The sequence below is a fragment of the Empidonax traillii genome, unplaced genomic scaffold (assembly GCF_003031625.1).
Source record: "Empidonax traillii isolate 1590-97213 ecotype Southwest subspecies unplaced genomic scaffold, ASM303162v1 scaffold50:size1795014, whole genome shotgun sequence".
NCBI classification, from domain to species: Eukaryota; Metazoa; Chordata; class Aves; order Passeriformes; family Tyrannidae; genus Empidonax; species Empidonax traillii.
In genome coordinates, this window is record NW_020955243.1 from 1,706,654 (window position 1) to 1,725,180 (window position 18,527).

Here is an 18,527-nt window from a genome sequence, read left to right on the forward strand (position 1 = left end):
ATAGGTTTGAGTCTGGCTCTGTGCAGAAGCTCACTGAGAGCAGAGCCTGCGCAGAGGAATAATGACTGGCTTATGTTCTTTCCAGGCAATGGAGGAAGAGTGCAGGAAGATGCATTTGATGGCTTCTCTAACCCAAATTCAGAGGTGAGCCCCTAAAATGAAAGAGTTTCTTCATGCACTATTTAGTTAAAAAAAAAATACTTCACTTTCAGTAACAATATAATTTATTTTTAAAAGTAAATTAATCCACCTTTCTTTAATTATGTGATGGTTCTGGCAAAAAGAAGCAGCAGGTACAGTTGGTGAAGTATTTTCATTTGAGCTGAATTTCACACAGTTCCATGCAGATACAGTGCCAGAAACTTCTTGAATGTGTCTGGCTGAAAGCCATGAATTCCAACGGGCTTCTGCAGAGAAAAAGACACGGATGCTCAGTTTGCAGTGAAGTGATTAATGTAGACAAACAACGGCTTTAAACATGCTTGAATAAGACTTTCAGGCGTGGTAGCTTCCAAATTGTGCTCTCTTCCCCAGAGGGGTTTGTGTGGGGGTACTTCCACTGGTGTCAGTCTCAGAGAGCCGAATCCCCTTGCCCATCAGTGAGATGCCCTCCCAGTATAACCAGCGCTGACAGCCCCATGTTCTGTTTGCTCCCCAGCAAGGCTGACAGTTGCATGTAAGCACTTCCTTCATCAGGGCTGGTTTTAAACGAGCATATTATGAGATGGTGGATTACAGAAAGGGATATCTGTACATAGGAGTTTGTATATTAAGCTTGGCATGTGGCACACCAGCACTACAAACACTCGGGAACTGTTCCCCTCAGGAACACCCGCTTAGGGAATAACTAGGCCAGTGTCCGTGTCATGTCCCTTCAGCTGGTTTAAAACCTGCTGCAGCTCTGCACCAGCTCTCAAACCCCCCCCCCCCCGAGGTGAAAGAGCAGGATTTCCAGGACCCCTTCCCAAGGTTTGCTTACCACTACAACTTTCTTCTTGATTTTTGGAACACACTGGGCTGTCTCATACAGTTTCTGATCAGAGTCAATCCACACTAGATTTTTTATGCCATCGCCAGAGACAAGGTCTGTTGTATTTAACTGGAACACCATGAACTGGAAGAGCTGGCCATCTGTGCCGATGCTTTGCACCACTATTGGCTGCTCCAAAACCTTGGGATCATTCTAGGAAAAGAAGAGGGGGTGGGGGAGAACGTTTTAAAAGCTGGTTACCACAGAAATTGTATGAGTACTTGCTGATTCTGCATCTTAGAGTTGGTTTAAAGCCAAGATTTTAATAAATGTATTGTTACCTTGCCCAGAAAATTACTCTAGTCAAACAAGTTTTGAATGTAGATTTTGTATTTTAATTAAAATTCCTCCTTCAGCCAGCAATGAAGTGTCAATTTAAATACTGAGCTGTGGGATGGGTCAGAGCTGAACTTACTCCCTGGTTCCTGCCCATTACCACACCAGTGCATGTTACATCACGAACACACTTGTTGCTGAGCGCTGGATTTCTGGATCAGGAGACATCAGTAACCTGAAGGCTGGGGTTAGACCTTTGGATGGGGAAGTCTGGATGTGAAAAGTACTGTAACATGCCACGGCAAGGGAACTTCAGGACTCTCTCCACTTGCTGCAGCACAAGAGGGAGAACAAAGGCCCAGCAGCAGCCTGCCATACGTACCCCATACAGCACCTTGGCCTTGGCCAGCGCGTTGCCAAAAGCAAACATCAGCATTTTAGCACGGAGCTGTTCTGGTCTGAACCTGTCAGGGCAAATGTTGGCTGACTCCAGGAAGAACAGAGTGTGAGGATGAGAGTAGGGATAACCATCTCTGAAACCTGAACAGCAGATAGTCATGTCAGAAATCGCTCAGTAAGACACTACACAGCCAATGTTCTCTCCCTTTATCTTCAGGAAGTGTTAAAGCAATTTGCTGGGGTTTAAGTTCTTCCCCACTGTCCTGCTTAGGCCACAGATCTGGAGCGCTTGCATTGCACTCCTGTACCCAGCTCCTCTGTCCCCTCATTCCCACACATTCCCCCTCTCAGTTGCCTCACAGACAGACAAGGGCTCCAGGTTAACCCAAACACTGAAAATATTATTATCAACAGCAGGATTTACCTGTGTCATTGAGCTCTTTGTACACATTCACCTCCTGAAGATCAATTGTAGGCAAGATGGGATGGAAGGTCTCCAGAACATGTTCTTTGGTGGCCAGTATCTCCTCCTTGGAGGCTACTGGTGGTATTGGGGCCATAGAGTTCAAGAGTATTCCATTAAGGCCACGGACCTGAAGAAGAACGGATTCTGGGGAGGGAAATTAGACTACATTCAAACACTGGTGAAATCAGGTTAGGGAAAGACATACATTTCCCTTTCTAAGTCTGTTCTGCAAGGCTCACTCTCTCCCCCTCACCTACAAATCCATCTTAAATAGTAGCCCAGCCGCAGGTTGTTCTTCTAATATACCAATGTTAATTGCTGGTGTTCTTAACTAAACATACTTAGAAAAACAACAGTACTGTTTTGAGACACAAAAATATAAACAATCAGGTCCAAGATGCTGGTTCTCTTCTCCCACCATATTGTCAATATTGACTAACACATAATAATGTTCTCAGGGAGAATATCCTGCCATCATCCAAGGATGCCCATGCTGACAGCACTTTTCAAAACAGCAATAATTACCTGCAGGGTTCCAGAAATTGTTTAACTTTCTCCAAGTCCTCATTCCTAAAGCCAGCAGCATTGTTATCCCTCTTATCCTAAAGAGCTAAATGCTTCCACCGTGGCAGCAACTAACCTCTTTCCCATGTTGCTGCTATCCTGTAGTTTCTAGCCAACATTCTTTTACTCAGAGCAGGATACTTCCTAGACATTAACCGGCATAAATGCATCAAGTCTTCAAACAGCACTGGGCTTTAAAAGGAGAAAAAAAAATGTTATATAAAAATGGGATCATAAGGGCAGGCAAGTGTTTCTGGGGCACAAATGATGTAAAATTACTGTATGTATAACGTATCACAGCATAACGTTTCCAAACAGTTAACAGAGACTGCAGATTAATATCACACACACCAATCCTGTTCCAAGTTGGCAGGGGTAATGCTTACAATTATTATTTTAAAAATTGATATTCTGCACCAGCTAGAAGTAGATCTCAAGTTGAAATAGACACCTTGGCTTGAAAGAAGCTTTAATGTAGTATAGTGTTTATGTCAGTGCTACTATCAATATTCAAAATTGCACTTCATTGGTTGTTTTGGTTGTTCCTTTGTTTTACAAGATGACAACTTCACACAGCAAGTGAGTCTCTCAACAGTACGTCTGCGTTCAAATTTTCCTTGTAGTGTTAAAAACTTTCCCTACAGCTGCAGACTCACCAGAAATGTTCCCTCTTGGGAGCAACCTCTGTGGTGTCCCAAAACCGTGCGTGCGAGATGGCGTCCTTCACCCGCTCCTCATGCTCCTCCAGCCCATGGGCCGGGTTGTCCAGGATGCTCTGCACGGACGGAGGTAAACCTTCCACCAGCTTCGTCTTGGTGAGCCACTGCGCCTGCCGCACCCCTGCAAACACAACCCAGCACGGTATGTCACAGGTGACAGAGACGACCCTCAAGGTCCCCTTCCAACCCAAACCATTCTGTGAATTCTGCACTATGTCACCGAGGCTGCCAGGCAGCTCATGAGGCTGGGCAGGCTCTTCACAGCCCATGTTCTGTTTACACTCTGTGTAAGGAGAAGCCTTCGCAGGCAGAGCAGGGTGAGTGTCTGTGGAGGGGGCAGTGCTGGGTGTGTGGTACCTTCCAGCATTCGGGTACGCTGGTGGCAGATGAAGCACCCGCGCTCCTTGTACAGCGGCATCTCCTCGTAGCGCGGCCCCGGCGAGTGCCAGGGGTCGTGCCAGCCGCGGTCCCAGGGCGGGAAGCGCGGCCAGGCCAGGCCAGGCAAGTAGTGCTGCCGTCCCGCGCATGTGATGGTGTCCAGCTCCACCTGCTCCCGAACCGGCCGCCGCTCCACCACCCGCGCCAGCACCTCCGGCGGCGGCCCGCGCGTGGTCCAGGGCGTGCGCGGCAGCGGCCCGCGGTGGCGGGGCCGCCTCGCGCGGGTGACGATGCCGCGGGTGAGGCCCCGCGCAGCCGCCCCCGCCCGCCTCAGCGCCACCGGTCCCGCCGCCATCGCCGCTGCCATCCTCCTCCTCCTCCTCCTCCCTCGGCCGCCTCAGAGCCCGCCCGCCGCCATCTTGGGGAGGGCCCGTCCCTCATGGCCCCCCCCGGTGACTGACGGCGGCGGCGGCCAATGGCGGGCGGGCGCGCCCCACCGTGAGGGAAAGTCGGCAAATAAAGTGCCTGGCGGGGGGAGGGCGGTGCCGTGGGGGTAAGTGGGGAGGCGGGCGGGGAGAGGCGGCTCCTCGCCTGCAGGGCGGGGGGGCGTTTGAGAAACCAGCCCTAGGCGGCCGGCGTTGGGACGCGCACAGGAGTGCCGGGGCCGCTGTGCCCCCGGGGCGGTGTGTCCGAGCCCCTGGGTGCGCTCGGAAAGTGCTCGAAACTCTGTAAATCTGCCTAGCCCGGAGCCCTGCGGGTTCCGGGTTCGCCCACAGCCGGATCGGGGTTACCCCTCGTTCATAGTCCATGTGTGCTCGGGGTCCCCAGCGGGCCCTGTGGGCAGCCGGACCAGTCGCCTTTGGTTCTCTCTTCCTCCTCCATATCCTTAAAATAAGTGTATTTGTGTTGCGGCGATGAAGGTTAGTTAATTAATTGACCTTGACGGTGACGCTGCTCGAAGCGCTAAATGTTCTCTTGCCTCGGCTTGGTCACCCGTGGCTTCATAATTTCCTGTGTACCCCATTGCGTTCAAGGAATACGGACACAAACGCATTGGGAGCAGCGTTAACCAACCAGTGTGTAAAAATAGCAGGGTCCTTGCGAGGTCTGCAGTGCGATTTTGGCTGGAGTGTTTGATGGGTACAGCTCGCTCGGAAGGACCGGGAGCAAGGGATAAAATCTCCCCTGCTGTGCTTCCTGCCCTTCCCTACGTGTCTACATTTAAAGGCGGACTAAACGCCCATAACCAAAGAGTTTGTTTGCCTGAGACTTTGCCCCGACTGCCTCAAGTCTCTTGGCTGTAAACTCGACTCTCAGCTCATTGCCCTTCCCCCTCTTCCAAAGCTGCACAACTCAGGCTGCATCTAGTGGTTGGGTTCGTTACCCATTGTCTTGGTGGTTGGGTTTGTCACCCGTTCTCATGGACTGAGCTGCAGATTTTTAAGATGTTTCTGCTCCGGGTGACCAAGCTGCTCTTTTGTAGGAAATCACCACGGCAGAGCAAGCAGGATTAAAGAGTGTGGCTTTGGCTGAGCAGCCAGGCTGGGGAGGAGGGCCTGAGCCTGGACTAAGGGTCTGTGCAGCTCTGGGTTGCTGGCTGTGGTGTCTGGCATTCCTGCACTGGACAGTGCCGAGGCAATGAGCACTCAAACAAAAGTGGGGTGTTTCAAGCACAGATCAGCTCCAGGTTTTCAGTTTTCCCTGAAATACACGTGGACAATACTCGAGGGATTTTGTCGGTCCTTCTGGCTGGCTGATCAACACTTGCCGCCCTTCATTGTGCTGGTTTTGGTGCAGGGCTTGTGTTTTGCAGGCAATGAGTGGCAATGAGGAGGACTGGCTGGCTCTCAGACCCCAGGAACCTTCTCCATCCCAGTGCTGCGGCGGCGGCTGCAAACCCTGCATCTACGACCTGTACGAGAAGGAGCTTGCACAATGGGAGAGGGCCAAAGCAAAGCAAGACAGAAGCCTTCTCACAGAAAAGAGGGAGCAGGTCGATTTACCTCCATCGCATCCTGGAGCCTGTGCTTTGATCATGCTTGTTAGGGTCTGGGCTTGTGGTGATGGGCGAGGGATGCAGCAATAGGTTCAAGTGGTGCCTTAAGAGATGGCTGTAAATGCAATTCCCCAAACTCAGCTTCACCCTCCCTCTTGGCTGCTCTCTCCCTGCTGTAATGTGATTTTCCAAGTGTCGAGTTCTCCCTGGTGTCGCATTACAGCCCTGAATCTGCAGCTTCTCCGCTCAGAGTTTCCTCGGAGAAGCTCTGTTTTCCTCACCTTTTTCATCGTTTCCTGATTTTTTTGGCTCATATTTTGAGGCTGAAAAAAACTGTGTTGTGTGTGGTGGAGCAGTTGTCTTCAGAGTGTAATTTGAAGCTTGTCAGTGCCCTTTTACATAAGATTAACTATGCTGGGTCAAGCAAAAAAGATCAGCTGAAACAACTGACAATATTTCCTGTTTGCTGTGGCCATCAGTAGGTTGCAAAGTTGCCCCCAAAGCAGTGCTTGGCGCTTTTAGCAGAATTATTTCTGTTTGTTTTTAGACATGGGAAAATGATTGCAGTGAGTCATAATAGGATGACCTTGCTGGTAAGGTGTAAAAAAAATGTAATTTAAAAAGAAGGTGGTGGTGGTGGTGGGGAAATGCAAGATCCCGAAGTGCACACTGCAGAACACGATAATGAATCAGCGGAGAGCTGGAATTTGCGCTGGGCCTCAGCGTTTAATACACGTCCTGAGTATCTTGGGCGCTAAATTAGCACGCACGTTTGCTTCCAGAGAAGAATGAAATCATAAAAGACACCATCTAACCAAGTAATTATTTATTGTTGTTCTTGCAGAGCAGTAATTCAGTGCTGAATCCAGATACATTCACTGCATTCAGCGTGAGCTCGGTGGAGCAGCTGACAGAGGACACCTACCAGTACAAATTTGAATTACCGGGAAACAGCAGCTTGCAATTGAGTTTAGGACAACATATCGTGTTAAGGTATTGTTCTGTGTGCTAGTTAAACAGCCTGCATTATGTAACCTAATATGTAGGGGTTTGTCAATAGACAAAGGCTTCATAGCAGGCAAATCATGATTTCTGTACCTCCACAACGACACAGATGAAAAGAGCTCGTGAGCTTGCTGGCTCCACTAATTCCATGGTAAAAGCCATTCCAAAGCTGTAGTTTTCTTCAGCATTATGCTTGCATCGGTGGGTCAGAAAGAACTAGGTGTGATTAAGAAAATCCATTTGCAGAAAAAAAAGACTCAGAGAATAGATGTTACAACAGATGATTTACTCCAGCGTGTTGGAATGAAGACAATGAGCTGCACTTTCCCAAGAGCTCTGTACCTTGGGATAACTCAGCACCCAGGGTGTAACCCCATTGCCCAGGCATTGCCTGACTGACTTCTAGCAAAACAACCCTCCTGTGTAGTTTTTTGCTTGCCGGAAAGGGGCCACTTGGGGAAAGTTTCTGTTTCTCAGCCATCTGTGGTGATCATTGCCAGATAGGAAAAGTCCTGTTATGATGCCATTGATCTGCCTCTGTTGACGTTACTAGTAGGTTAAGAGCTGATGTGTGCAGCTGGTTTCTGCTGCCAGCATGTGCTCCTCCTTCCAGCCCTGTCTCATCAGGCAGCAGAGAAAAAGGTTCGGTCACTTCAATCAATTCTCATGGTCAGTAGTAAAGAGCAGGGTGGATATATTATATAGGATTTACAGGAAAATACGGTCTATATTGGCAAGACCTCAGGTCAAGGCTGTGCCCTGGTTTTTGTTATTTAATTATCAGATGCTGACTGGACACAGAAAGCGACCCCAGCTCAAAAGGAACAGCAGACTTAACCACAGAAGTGTTTTCTCTCCCCTTTGTTACTCTTGGACATTCAGCCATTTCTCACAACGTGGCTCAAACACCCTTCCAGGGATATGTCCCAGAGCTGTATGTGGTACAGTTGGGGTCACCCCTGGGAAAACAAAAGGTGCCTTTAAGCCATTTTGTTCCCCTTGGATTTTTACCTGTGGAACAGAAGTGTTTTGCACCTGTGCACAGGCTGGGCCACTGGGAAGAGGACCTGCTGCCTGCCCTGTCTCCCCAGAGAGCTGCAGGAGTTTGCTAATCCCCAGTGGCCCAAGTCACAGTGGGTTCCTCTTTCTCTTCTCAGGGGAATAGTGAATGGTTTGGAGGTCCAGCGAGCCTATACTCCGATCAGCCCTGGGAATGCAGAAGGTTACTTTGAAGTTCTAATTAAAGTAAGTAAACCTGGACAATATGGAGTAGAGTTTAAGCTGCTGGGGACTGTTTTTTCTCTAGGAACCAAGCATGCTGGCAGCACTTGGAGTGAGACTTTCTCAAATCCCTCATGGACTGTTTCTGTGTTGTTTTGAAGCGGTTGTGCTTTGCTGATAAAAATTGCAGTTTTTCCCACAAAACTGAAAGCAGAGAAAGGTGACACACAAGCCAAGGGCTTTGCAGCAGAAACCCTGTTAAGCACCTGGGAGAACCTCCTGGGTGCCCTGAAGTCAACAAGGTGGAAAAGAGGTACCAATTCCTCTTCCTTCATTTCATTTTGCCTTTTCAGTCTGTCTTTGAAATCATACCCAGTTGTCAGCCCAGTTGAACCAGTGATTTTGGGAAGTGTTTGCCCGGCCCTTATCCTTCCCACTGTATCTGACTCCAAGAACACCTCACAGAAAAAAAAGTCAGTTTGTTTAAAAATGTAGACAGACAGTGGAACAGGGAGCAGCTGTTCCTGGTGTGTGGGCAGGGCTCTGGAGAGCTGTTCCTGGTGTGTGAGAGGGTCTCCATGGGAAGAAAGGTGTCCCATGGACACAGCCTGCATCCGTCAGGGTGGATGGGATGGCAAAGCCCTGACTGGGGCAAGTGTTCCGGCCCTTCTGGAGGTTACCACAAAATGTTACTTGAGTTCAAAATTATTTTACAGGAGGTTTGAATAAAGCCTGAAGGGCCCTCATAAATTATTACTTTGTGTGGCAAATATCGATTGGAAGAACATTTTTCCAATACTGCATTTGTGTGTCACTAGTGATTCCTCAGGGCAGACAGAGACTTCAGTACAGATGTGAAATTCAGAGGGCTGGGTATCCCTCCCAGGTGGCTTGCAGAGGATGACCACTTGTCCTCTGCCTGTCTTCCAGGATTTCACGTTTTTGGGGTTTATTATGCACTGTACGTTCAAATACAAACCCTGTTCTTTAGAGAAGTGAACAGCTGCTGTAGGACACCTGTGGGAGGGTCATTTCCTCATTCTTGTGGCAATTGGTGAGTGGTAGGGGAGAGAAGTGTTACATTTGAGTTGCATTAATAGGATACATTCACAGGATGACTGAAATTTCATGTATAGCGGCTCATTACTCACAGGTTTTGCATTTCAATAATAATAGTAATGATTGTAATGGTACCTTTCCTTTATATAGAACCTTTCATCCCAAAAGGAGCTATAGTTATTCTCTGGCAGTGACAAAAGAGGTTGGTAACACCCAGTGTAAAGCAGCCATTTTTATAACTCACTCTGTAGGTTGTGGTATATTTCACACTATTCAGGCAATTTTGGAAAGTACTATATTATTATTATTATTACTAAGCAATCCAAGCACTGTTCAAACACTTCTCTCTCCTGTTATTATAGCATTGCATTTGTGATACTACAGTTAAGAGTGAGGGAGTTGCCATTTACAGAGCATAACCCTCTTTTTGAGTGATTTTATAATGTTAGGGTTTCTCTTCATGTAAAACTGGGTGTAGAAGTTTTCCCCCAGGAGATACTTTTTTTTTTTCTTTTTATTTAGAAAAATTGGGTTTTAAACCCACTCAATCACTTCTCACTTCAATTTTTTTGGAAATAATTTTGGTGAAAGGAGGATTGTTTTAGTTTCCATTACTATGGTCCTTTGGGAATAGGCAGTAAGTGGGGCTGACTTTTCTGCCCTTGCCTTGAGTTTCCATATGTATATGGAGAAGGGAGGTATAAAACATAGTCCTTTGATGCAATTGCACACTCCTTGTGTGAGACTTAGCACCCGCTCGAGCCCTCTGAACATAAAAAGTTTCTGACAGTAACTCGGAGCCTGGATGTGTGTTTAATTTACCTTTTGACTGTAGCAACTGCTGCTAATAGTTCTTCAGGTTTAAGTGAGGTGTTAGGAGGGGAGGAGCGTCTGTGTTCTTTATTAGCTAACACTGCTTGCAAGCACAAGCACATGCTCACTCTGTCTGAGCTGCTTTGTGGTTCACCAGTTTCGTTTGCCTGCAGTGCAGCTTGGTGGCCAGCCAAGGCACTGGGGTGTGGAGCTGGGCTTCCCTCCAGTTTGTGTGCAGAAAATACCCCAAAATACTCTGTTTTTGTGTGGGCTGGAGTTGTCAGAGGCTTATATCACATCCCATCCTCTGACCTCTGGTTGTGTTGCTCTTCCCCAGGCTTATCTGGGGCATCACCTCTGCACCAGACCACTTGTGAGCCGCAGCCGTTGGGCTTTCCTGCTCTTGCTGTTTGGACCAGTCCTTGTTTTCCAGCCACATCCCGATCCGTGGCTGCTCTTTGGCTCACATTTGTTCTGTTTAATCATAAAGTGGTCATACATATGGGGCATGGATGTACATATGGCAGATAGCAATAAGAATCCTTGGATGAGCCCTTCATTTTGCAGCCTCTCCTCCCTTCTCTGTTTCTAGCAAGCACCGACCCTTTCTCATCAGTCGGGAATGAGATCAGCATTCCTGCAGGCAACAGCCTGGATAATATTGTTTGTGCCTGGTAGAAAGTAAGGCAGGTTTTTTTGCTAATGTTTTTCTTCCATGAGGCCAACATTAACATATTCTTTTGAAAACGTGGAGGCATCCCTTAGCATCCAGATGATCTGTTCTGAAAACGAGAGTTTTACAAATGAGAAACCTGGCTTTGGGTCACTAATTGTATCAGCACAGCATCTGAGAGACTGAAATAAAGCAAGAGCTATGCAGTGTTTATATAACTAACGGTGCCCAGAGGGCATTTCCAGACCCCAAACCCTGAGATTTGGAGAATGCTTGAAGGCCTGGACTGTGCTTTGCATTCAAGACACTCTTCTCTGTGTGCTTTGTAAGCAAGAACTCTGATAAGCTTTTTCCAGTTTTGGAAATTCAGACTGCATGAGAGGGTCTTGTGTTTACATTATAGTCAAGCTGGAGTGGATCCAATATGATTTAATTTAAATGTCTTTGTTTTGGGTATAACTCTGAGTTATTTTTTAAACAGAAAAATCTTTCTTTTTAAACACACGAAATGTTTTTTTGTCCCCTTTTTGTTTAAATGTAGATAACTTTATAATTGACTTTAAGCTGGGAAACTTTCCAACTGAGTATAATTATTCTTTTCTTTTGTGCAATGTTTTTTATTAGTGCTATGAAGCTGGGCTGATGTCACAATACATAAAAACATGGAAAAAAGGAGACGTGGTCTTTTGGCGTGGGCCATTCGGAGGGTTCCCATACCGACCTAATAAGGTTAGTTCCTTAAGAGACATAGGATGCTTCACCTTGTGGCAGCCAGCTTTGTTCAATACTCTAAAGGGAAGACATCAATTTGATTGCTGTTTTCATTATTATTTTAGGGACTTCCTGGGTTACTGTACAGTGCTACGGCGTTAGCAGTCAGCTGGAGCATGTGCACCTTATTGAACTGCAGAATATTTAAGGAGGAAGAGGAGAGGGAGGTAGATGGGAGACTGGAAAATAATAGCAAGGCTCTGTGTTCATCGTTTGCATCAGAAGTTCCTGATGTGCTTTACAAAGGGAACTTACGTTCCACCAGCAATGAACATGGATCTGTTTTTGCCTGGTTTGACCCACATCGCTCTTTTGTCACTGAGCAGGAGCGAAGGGAGGGTGTTAATCTTCTTCTCTCTTGGGTGAGCAAAGGGGAGGTGTTAATCTTCTTCTCTCTCGGGTGTTCCCTGAACTGCAGCAGCTCCAGTGAGGTGTCAGGTCACTCAGCCATTCCACAAACGCTGATCCCACCTGCCGATACCAGGCTGGCTGCAAAGAAAGGCAGATCCAGTTTCAGGGGGAGGCTTCTCACACATACTAATGTGATTACTTAATTCTGACCTTTCAAATGAGGAGCAAAACTGAAACACTGGTCATTAAGATCCCCAAGCCTTGTGGGTTTTTTGGCTTCCTTCCCCCCTCCCCCCCAAAAGTAAGTCTGTAAAATCTGAGTAGCTGAGCTCTATGCATATCAATTGTGTCCTGCTTCCTGAAAAACTCTCCTTGCTAGTTTCGGTTACTGTTTCCTTCTCTTTTTAAAAGCTTCCAGATAATCATTTGGAACAGAACATAGCAGTCTTGCCTAGGAGTGGTCTTCTGTGCAGGACCAGGAGTCGGACTTTGAGGATCCTTGTGGGTCTTTTCCAACTCAGAATATTCTGTGATGCTGTGGTGTGTGATCTGTGTACATGCAGTTTGCAAAGCACCTGAGCAATCTTTAAAACAACTTGCTGTGAAAAACTGTTTATTATTTAGGAATTATAACATAGGTTGAATATTAGTTTTATAGTAAAATTTTTGTTTATCTCTACTTGCTACCAGTAGAACAGGACTCTGATCCAGGCAGATCAGGTCCATTCACAATAAAATGCCAAGACAAAACAGAACACAAGCAGCCTCTGAGGGGCTTAAGTCCTAGTTCTAGCAGTGGTGCACAGTGGCTGGCAGCTCAGAAAAGTGCTGGGAACCTTCTGTTCTCTTATACACAACACCTTACTGCCTGAACATCCCATCTATTCCAAGTAGAGTGAATGTCCTCCCTTGAAGGTGGGAAGCTCTGTGTGCTACTCTGAAAAAAATAATTGAGATAATGCACCAGGAGGACACATAGATCAGGATGGAGAAGAACCCATTTCCTCCAGGGGTCCTTCAGGATTGTACTTTGCAGCATCCAAGACAAACAAGGGAGCATTTCCAGCAGGAGAAAACACACAGCGGGTCAGCATAGTGTACTGCAGAATTGAAACTGAAACATAAATTATTTGAAATCAAGGCTAGAGTTAGGATAAATTATTATATTTGGGTAAAATCCAGCTTCACTAAATTTGAAATATAAACTCTGGAAGTGCTGTTTGTAATCCTTTGCAGAAAAATACGTTCTGAGATTTGAATTTACCAGTGCATGACCTTCTGATATGTTGTCTCTCAAGGGACCCTTTACCAGTGTGGCAGCTAGGAGGAACTGACCATAAGCACATCGATTTCCAGCCACCACAGCTCATTCCAAATTCTCTGTTCTGTTGTTAGCATGGAGAACTCCTCATGCTGGCTTCTGGCACCGGCCTTGCACCAATGCTTCCCATCCTCCAGTCCATAACAGATGATGAAGAGGATGAAACCTTTGTAACTCTTGTTGGCTGCTTCCCTACCTTTGACAAAATTTATCTGAAACCTCTTCTGCAGGATCTGGCTCGATACTGGAACATCAGAATATTTTATGTCCTAAGCCAGGTAAATAAATGGGCACGTGAGGTTCATGTGAGGGTTCTGTGTGCTGGGTGAGCCTCTGCCTCCTCCACTGTTCCCTTAGCGTGACCTTAATTCCTTCTAAGTCATCCAGGCTATTTTGTGATCCAGTGGCTGCTGTGGTTAAACCTGCTATGTGTATTTACAGTACTACTAGTCTGGAGAATTTCAGGAAGGTGGCCATCACTGCTTGTCCCTCTTTGCCTCCTTGGGAGCTATTCGGTTGTTTTGCTTTTTTACAGCCACTGTTCATTATTCCCCCCACTTCAAACAGTTGTTGCTGCACCTAAACAGCAAATAAACTATTTTTTTCTTTCCTAATACCAGTGCCTTCATCTGTCCTTATCCTCCATCGTTGCTTATGGCTAGAGCTCTCTTTTTCTGGTATGCTACCACCAACTTCCCAGCAATTATTTTTCCTCACTGACCCATTTTTAAACTTCTAAAAGTTGTTTACCTCTCTGTAAAATTACTTTTCTGCCACATTCATGGGATGAGGGCATACCTCTCAGTGGTCTTACATTTTGAGCAGTGTTTTCATTTCCATTTGGTCCCAAAGTTGCCTCTGTTCTGCATGGATTTGGTGGTTAAAAATTATTTCCGTCAGAAATGAGGATTCATTGCAGGGAGGATACAGAAAGAATTATTTATGCTGAGGGAATGAATCCCAGTGCATTTTTAGTTTCTCGGATGAATCATTTTTTGTTTCTCTCACTGGCTCTTACATTCTGTTCCACATGTGGCCTCGGCAAGTTGAGATGTGGTAGAGGGAAAAGTACTGGTGACTTGGGCACCCCCTCAGTTCCTCTGGAGGAGCATAACCATAATTGTCTCTGGTGACATGGCTTAATACCCTTTTCAGGGTATTTAAACTCTTGAGTGCTGTCTCAAGAGCATGAGGAGGTCTTGAAATTCAATCAGCAAAGGGCAAGAAACCCACCTGACCCCTGTCAACACTGTCTGCCCTGTGTGTGCATCTCTCCCTTTCTCCTCCTCTCTTAGCAGTCTTATGGTAGTCCAGGGCTGGCTCGTGCATCCTCCCTCCTGGGATTATATAACTGTGTCTGTATTTCACTCTGCTGCCTGTCACCACCACATCTGATCACCTCCTGATTAATAGCAATGGGGGAGTCCCCACTGGCTCTAATGCCACAGGATCTAAACACTTCTCATGGGATCAGAGCTGTGTTTGGAGCAGAGCTAGATTCTTTCAGTTTTGGTCAAGGGAGATGGGACTCAAAGAGACTTGGGAATGGGAGAGGCAACAGAGAGGAATAGACTTGGGATCTAGGATTTGGGAATAAGGAAAGTGCACTGGGAGGTGGTTCTCGAGGAAGAGGGTTCTGCAGCATTTATTATTGATAGTTATACTCTGGTTTTGTTTAGTGTCCCCTGAGAAAGTGGCCAGGTCCCATGACAGGGAGAGGTTTCATCTGGGCTGTGGAAAATGCGTGCAGCTCTCAGGAAGGGTCAGTGCTACCCAGATGGTGTCACAAGGGTGAAAACATCCTATGCAGTATTCTGAGGAGAGGAGGGAGATTTGGCTGTAAGCAATCAGTTGTCCTTTTTAACATGACGCACTGCAAACCTTTTGCCTTTTCAGGAAACTTCATTGGAAAAACTTCCTTGGAGCTATCAAGAAAACACTTATACTGGTCGTCTCAATGAAGACTTGATGAAGACAATAATAAATTCCTGTCGAAGAAGGCCATTTGTATTAATCTGTGGATCTTCTGCATTCAATGAAGATATGACTAGATACTTGAAAGCTGCAGGAATTGAAGAAAATTCCTGTTTTATCTTTTAGCTGGATATTCCTGACCTCAGGAACCTTGGGCCGAATGTTGGATGTCGTTGTTTCTCTGCAGACATTGCACAAAATGGGTCAGCTCTGTAGACTGACTTCCTTGGACATCCACCTTCATAGGCCTTTGGATTGACTATTTGTCTCCAGTATGAGTCTCATTATTGAGTGTTTTAAGGAATGGGTGCCATTCCAGAGTGGCTGCTACAAGGTGTGCCACCCACACCTCAGGGTACAGTGTGGTAATTTTAATGGAAGTCTTCAAGTGCAATTTTAAGAGAGAGATCTCCTAAGGGAGGGGGTACTAAAAATCACCTATGTACAGCTCTGCTCTAAAATGAGGACCAGTGACTTGCATTGCAGTCCATGTTACTCTGCAGTGGTATTGTCCCCTCTTAGGTGTCCAGAGGAGAGATGTCATCCTCAGGGAGAAGACTGCCTGGCCAAGGGCAGAGTACTAGCCTGGCAGTGTGGAGTCTGTGGGCTTCATTTTGGTTCTGTCATGTGCTGGGTGATGTCAGGCAAGTCACTCCAACCTCTCTGTGCCTCAGTTGCCCCATTATACACCAATACAGAGAAGGTGGCACTGCTTTTCTCTCAAAAGCCTTTCCAACCATATATGGGAAAACTGTCCACAGGGATGGATAGTGATGCCCAGTGAGGACTTAGCAGGCTAAGCTCCTGCTCTGGCATAGCCTGCATTACCTGCCCTGTCCTTAACCCTTGAAATGCTGACTGGGAAGACAAAGAGTGTCCTAAAACTGAGAACACAGCTAGGTTGTGGCTGCTATCTGTCAGGGAGGATGGTTGTTTGCTTTCCGTGTCCCCTAAGTGTTGTGCCATAGCCCTGGCTCATTAAATTGAACCTCTCTTCAAATAAACAGCTGTTTGTTTTTGTCACAGGACTCTCACAGGTGCCCAAGGGGGTTCCCTAAGCACACAGGAGCACCACTTGAGGAGTGAAGGCTACAGGGGTTCTGCTGGGGTGCTCCTCTGGGGTTAGAGAGCAGAGCCAAGGACCTGTCTAAAGGAAGGCAGCCTGGCACGGCCCCCAGCCTGGGCACCTGGTCCCCATCCTCCTCTTTTAGTCCAAAATGCTTCTGCTTTTCCTCCAAGGTATGTGCTCTCCACTCTTTTACCTTCTTAGATCACTGTGTTTACTCTCAACACCTGGAAATACAACCTTTCTGCACACCTTTGTGTTTTTCTGTTCATTCCCAGTCCATCCTGTATTGTGGTTGTGCCAGGTGATGTTGCATTATCATTCATGCCTCATTTTGTACCTGTGTCTAATACTACACCTTACACAAAGGAGCTGTAGTTTGTTACACAAAATAAGCAGTGTGCACTGAAGTGGTGGCTCTGATTCACACACTGGGAGGGAATATAAGTTCCTCTTGCATTGCTGAGATTTGTCTCCAGTTACAAAATGCCTGGAATTAATGGAGTGTAGCTGCAGCCCTTCCTTGGAGGAAGGGCTGAGACGGGGAAGTTGTCCATGGTCAGTCCAAGACAAGCTCTAAGCTCCAAGCTGTGCTTCAGCCACTGCAAGTTACTGCATAGCGGAGATGCTTCTGCACAGCATGGGGCTGATAAAATAAGGAGATGCTTTCTCCAGTCGATTTCCCTACTTTGGGCTTGGCTAGGAAAATGGAAAAAATATTTTTGTCGGATATTAAGCACTCAAAAACCTTGCTTATATACCTCTTGCTTAAAATGTTTTATCTTTTTTAGGTTTTGCTAACAACCCACCCCAGCCTTTTTGCAAAGGCCCGAGGTAAAACTTGACGCTCGCTTTGGAAAAGCGGCGGCTTTCTGCGAGAAAGCTGGGAGTGTTCCTTTAAACACAACCCCAATATGTCTGGGTATTTCAGCACATATGGGCCACGATGGTTAAACCCTCCCCAGCTGGTCCGGCCGTTCTGCCGCGCCGCTCCCGTCTTTGTTCGTGGCTCCAAGGGAGGGTGGTGAGAGACGGAGCAAGCTGTGAGTGCTGCGGGATGCGATCCTGCAACGGCGGCTGCGGCCGAGCGGGAGGAGGTGCTGCCTGTGCCGGAGGGGACAGGGGTCTTTGCGAGACATTCTCCATGGGGGACATGATGTCCTTGGAAGTAGGGACTTGAAGGAGCCTTTAAACTGCCCCTAGGCACTTTGTTCTCTATTCTCTGCCCTTCTCTCCCTTCCCCCTCTTGCCTTTTGTTGTTTCTCAGGCTGGCCCTCACGGGAGTCCCTCCGTTCCAGCCATCCCCCATGGGGAAAGCCGTTTTCAGACCTTGGTGTGGAACCCTGCAAAGGCAGAGACACAGAGTAGAAAGGCTCTCGGGCAGGATTTTCCCTGCCAAGGGAAGCTGACAGGTTTCCTTTCTTCTGGAGGCCTGGAACCACCCCGTGATGGCAGTTTGATAGGGAAAGCGCTGATCTGTGGCTGGGGGATCTGTGGAGCATGAGGTGCGAGAGCTCCCTGCAGTGGTGGGTGGCCAGTGCCTGGACAGGGCAGGGGCTCACATCCTGCCTCTCCTGCCAGGCAGGGGGATGCCGGTGGGATACCCCTGGTCTCTGACTGCCCTCCGGGAAGCCCCTGCTGCCCATGCAGTGCTGTGCTGGGAAGAGGGGCTTCACTTTGCTTCCTTTCTTCTTCCTCATGTGCAGCCTAAATACCCTCTTAATTTCATCTCATTATTTCCTGCCTAAATAATTCCCGTTTCTCCTGGGGACTGTTTTTAAACCTTTGATCTTCTCTGAAGTCTTACAGTCCTGATCACGTCCTTTCTGCTTAAATGAATCAAATGCCTTTTTGACTCATGATTTATAAATTTGCCCACAGAGGAACAAAGGCAGCCCCAATATGGCACACCTTGAAATCACCCACCGTGCCTGGTTGGAGCAAAATACCCTGGTCTGATCCAGAGCACCTCCAGCCAGACCTCCATGCCTGGCTCCTCTGTCTGCTTCCCTGCTGCCTCTCACTCTCCCCCTGCCTCCTGCTCCTGCCTGGCTCTGCAGCTGACAAGCAGGTTGCCTGGGCTGAGGCCCAGCCTGGGAATGGCCATCTCCAGGTCAGGAGAAGGGTGAATGTGCCTATGGTTGATGGATGCCGTCTCCTGGGAGGGGGGCACAGCTGCTGTGCTGCACAGCCCTGACCCCCTCATTGTCACCGATTTTCAGTGACACCATCTCCTGGGGTTATGGCCAGCTGGAGGGATGGAGAGGAGTAGCTCTGTAGGTACCGGTTCCCTGGATGCTGGCTCTGTCTTGGGATGTGCCTCAGTGCTCAGGCTAGTGGTGGAAAGGCTGGAGGGCAGTGGCTGTTGCTGGAGATGGATGCAGTCAGGATGAACATGTTGCTCTGTAGTGCAGCGATGGAGAAGACAGGGAGCACATCGTCCCC

At 47.5% G+C, this 18,527-nt stretch overlaps 2 protein-coding genes across 8 annotated transcripts; one reads left to right on the forward strand and one right to left on the reverse strand.

Annotated features, from left to right (window-relative positions):
- Nucleotides 1–181: 181 nt before the first annotated feature.
- On the reverse strand, nt 182–4,199 carry MRPL37 (mitochondrial ribosomal protein L37). The gene is made up of 7 exons (XM_027879093.1): nt 3,812–4,199; nt 3,392–3,575; nt 2,812–2,927; nt 2,130–2,315; nt 1,689–1,846; nt 980–1,183; nt 182–407 (listed from the first exon to the last, which is right to left on the reverse strand). The coding sequence occupies exons 1-7, from the start codon at nt 4,197–4,199 to the stop codon at nt 330–332; spliced, it is 1,314 nt and encodes a 437-aa protein (XP_027734894.1). The 3' UTR covers nt 182–329.
- On the forward strand, nt 4,103–16,020 carry LOC114055202 (NADH-cytochrome b5 reductase-like). 7 transcript variants are annotated; one of them, XM_027879094.1, is made up of 8 exons: nt 4,103–4,131; nt 5,646–5,866; nt 6,672–6,821; nt 7,991–8,078; nt 11,224–11,328; nt 11,436–11,537; nt 13,117–13,320; nt 14,939–16,020. In XM_027879094.1, the coding sequence occupies exons 1-8, from the start codon at nt 4,123–4,125 to the stop codon at nt 15,140–15,142; spliced, it is 1,083 nt and encodes a 360-aa protein (XP_027734895.1). In that variant the 5' UTR covers nt 4,103–4,122; the 3' UTR covers nt 15,143–16,020. The 7 variants fall into 7 exon arrangements, with proteins under 7 accessions (XP_027734895.1, XP_027734896.1, XP_027734897.1 ...); XM_027879095.1 differs by having other exon boundaries at nt 5,646–5,825; nt 6,673–6,821; XM_027879096.1 differs by lacking the exon at nt 11,436–11,537.
- The last annotated feature ends 2,507 nt before the right edge of the window (nt 16,021–18,527 follow it).